At 50.8% G+C, this 3,157-nt stretch overlaps 1 protein-coding gene across 1 annotated transcript; it reads left to right on the forward strand.

Annotated features, from left to right (window-relative positions):
- Positions 1–1,249: 1,249 nt before the first annotated feature.
- LOC132656835 (metallothionein-1-like) lies at positions 1,250–2,499 on the forward strand. The gene is made up of 3 exons (XM_060392207.1): positions 1,250–1,431; positions 1,936–2,001; positions 2,275–2,499. The coding sequence occupies exons 1-3, from the start codon at positions 1,404–1,406 to the stop codon at positions 2,364–2,366; spliced, it is 186 nt and encodes a 61-aa protein (XP_060248190.1). The 5' UTR covers positions 1,250–1,403; the 3' UTR covers positions 2,367–2,499.
- The last annotated feature ends 658 nt before the right edge of the window (positions 2,500–3,157 follow it).

Raw genomic sequence — 3,157 nt, forward strand, 5'->3', positions numbered from 1 at the left:
CATTCCTATATTGTTCTTGTCAGCTAGGCATGACATATGCCTATAGTCTTAGCCCTTAGGAGGCAGGAGGGATCTCTGTGATTTCAAGGCCAATTCAAGGCCAATTTGGGCCATATAAAAAGTTATATCTCAAAAGAAGCATAAATTATTCCCTTTGTCTTTGTGCATAGTGAAGCTGGGAGAGTACTCCTATGTAAGATTTCAGCTGTACAGAAATGTTGAGGCCTCACCAGAGACAAGGCAGTTCCTGTCAAGAACCTTTATTTAAAGGGAAATCCATGGAGAACAAAGTCAGGCCGAGGGATTCCAAGCCCTGCAGAGCTGCCTATGTCTATGACGCTGAGCAAACTGCTTGAACTTAATTAAACAAGGTCTGAGAACAGAGTCTAATGTTGCTCCAAAGTTAGGAACATTGAAAAAAATAAATGAAGCTGGTTCTGGTGGACCACGACTTTAATCCCACCACTCCTGATGCAGAGGCAGAAGGATATCTGTGAGTTCGAGGCCAGCATGATGTATAAATCCAGTCCAGGAGAGTCAAGGCTTATTAGACAGAAAGACCCTGTCTCAAAAAAACCAAAACATAACGAGGTGGGGGAGGAGCAATAAACAGCTACCTCTATTTTTTTTTTGTTGTTGTTGGTGTTTTGTTTTAGTTTTAATCTAATGTAGCCCCTAAATACCACCTAAAACATCACCCTGGAAGGAGGACATCCTCTGATTTTCAAGAACTGCAGCCTGGAGTAGAGCAGATGGATCAACGTGTGTTTGTGAACCCCATCCCTGGACGATGTGCCGACACTTCCTCTCAGGAAGTGTCCAGGAGAAAAGGCCCAACCAAGGACTGTGATGGGACAGAGACAGATTGTAAGGGCCGGGAAAGTTCATGATCAAGGCTAAACGTTTTACAAAACTGTCTCCACTGCTTCTGCTAGCTTCCATCAAGAGAACTGGTCTGGACCTGTGGCTCCCCAGGAACTCCGGGAAAGCAGAAGCTGGGGACACAGCGCTGCGGGTGGGTTTCAGTTCTCGTAATGCACGGGAGCAAAAATGGATTGTAATATACGGAAAGCACAGCAGGCACGTGATATACTACAGGTCACACAAGCCGTCCTCCCCGCGCCAGCAGCGCCGAAGGGGCGGTCTTGCTGCGCACGCTGGAGCCAGAATGAGCTCTGCAAGCCGCCCGAAGTCTACACTGGGATCCGCCTACGAATCAGGGCACGTGACTCAGCGCGCGCCAGAGCAACCGACAGCTGGGTGCAAAGCCTTTTGCGCCCGGACCGGTCCCAGGACTATAAAGAGGGCAGCTTCTTGTTTGGCCGACACAAGACTTCCATCCTCCTCCTGACTGCTTGTCGTCTCCTTATTGCTCTGTTGATCCAGCTTCACCAGATCTCAGAATGGACCCCAACTGCTCCTGCTCCACCGGTAAGTCGCCCCGTTCTTGGTCTTTAGAAAACCCAGTTGGGACCTCAGAGCCTGTTCCCCAGTTGTACAGGATGTGTTCTAAAGGCTCGGGGTGAATGGGCGCCTTTAATGGGAGAGTCACTCCAGTTCTTTCTAGTGGTCCATCTTGCAAGCACCTTCATCGACTCTTGGAGTCTTGTCTAGTGTTGTCTGAAGGGATTTTCTTCGTTGGGGTTGGTGGTAGTATTTAGGCACAGGAACGTCTGGTTCCTGATCAGCAGGGAGTGGGGACATCTGTGTTGAGCCCCGGGCATTATTAAGCTTTTTAATGGCCTGAACAAGGTGATATGGGACCTTTGTGTTCTGGGAGTCAAAGAACCAAGCCCTACCTCCCCTGTGAGAAGAGAAGGGAGGCCAGGTTCCTGGAGCTCTGAGCAGGACTTAGTGAAGTGAGCTGGGCACATGGGGTTGGCCACTGCTGTAACCTGCCCCTCTTCCTGACTGCTGTCTTCTCCTCCTCCACAGGCGGCTCCTGCACCTGCTCCAGCTCCTGTGTCTGCAAGAACTGCAGATGCACCTCCTGCAAGAAGAGTGAGTGGGGAAAGCTGGGGTGCTGGCTAAGGCTGGGCAGGGAACCCCTACACCGCTGCCTGTGAGGAGGGTCCTTGGCTTTCTGAGGCCATTCCTCCCTTCTCCAGGCCCATTGCTCTGCAGCTGCCAGGGCCACTGGATTGTCCCAGGACAGAGCTGTGCTGAGAGAAGCCAGAGGCTTCTCTGCTGGGGACAGGAAGCAGCTGCTCAGCCAGGCCAGTGTGACAGGTACTAGGAACCTGCTCTGACCTCTCCCTCTCCCTTCCTTTCCAGGCTGCTGCTCCTGCTGCCCTGTGGGCTGCTCCAAGTGTGCCCAGGGCTGTGTGTGCAAGGGCCAGTCAGACAAGTGCACATGCTGTGCCTGATGTGAGGACACGGCTGCTCCCACGTGTAAATAGTGTTGCTGGACCACCCCAGAGCTTTTCATATGGCTCCACCCTGTTTACTAAACCCCCTTTTCTAAGAGATGTGTGAATAATAAAAGCCCACTTGTTCTAAGTCTGGTTTTCTTTGATTTAAAATTAGAAACTGTGGTGACAGGTTGACGTGATAGTGCAGGGATTGTGTTCTGGACTCACCTGGTGCCTCTGCCTTCAGCTCCTGCCCCCAAGGAGGGGGAATGTCTTGAGTGAAGCCAGGTTACCTCCTGAAGTGAAACAGAGTCAGGTGTGGTTCATGCTGTAATCCCAGCATTTGAGAAGTAGCAACTGGAGGATCACGAATTCCAGGCTGGTCTCCATACTGTTTGGGGGCAGCTGGGCTACATGTGACTTTTATCTCAGAGTAAAGGTGGTCTCACAGTGGGACACCCAACTCAGATGTTTGATCCTCAGGTTCTCAATAGTGTCTTTTTCTGTGTGTGTGTGTGTTGAATACAGATCCTGAGATCAGCATTGGCAATGGCAATCTTCCTTTATCAATTTCCACCCTACTTTCTGAGACATGATCTTTTGCTGAACGTAGAACTTGCTTTATTTCTGCTGGCCTGGATGGCCAGAAATCACGGGGAACCACCATAGTCCCCCACTTTCAGCTCAGCATTGGAGTTAGACACTTGGACCACCTCTCCTGGCTTACCATATAGGTGCTGGGGATTCGAACTCAGGTGAGCCTCGAGCTTGAGTAGCAAGCACTCAGAGGCCCTAACCCACCAACT

The sequence above is a fragment of the Meriones unguiculatus genome, chromosome 10, assembly GCF_030254825.1.
Source record: "Meriones unguiculatus strain TT.TT164.6M chromosome 10, Bangor_MerUng_6.1, whole genome shotgun sequence".
Lineage (NCBI taxonomy): Eukaryota > Metazoa > Chordata > Mammalia > Rodentia > Muridae > Meriones > Meriones unguiculatus.

Coding starts and splice junctions, on each gene's coding strand:
- LOC132656835 (XM_060392207.1), top strand. CDS start 1,404: ATGGACCCCAACTGCTCCTGCTCCACCG. Junction 1,432..1,935: donor CAACTGCTCCTGCTCCACCG/GTAAGTCGCCCC, acceptor CCTCCTCCACAG/GCGGCTCCTGCACCTGCTCC. Junction 2,002..2,274: donor ATGCACCTCCTGCAAGAAGA/GTGAGTGGGGAA, acceptor CTTCCTTTCCAG/GCTGCTGCTCCTGCTGCCCT.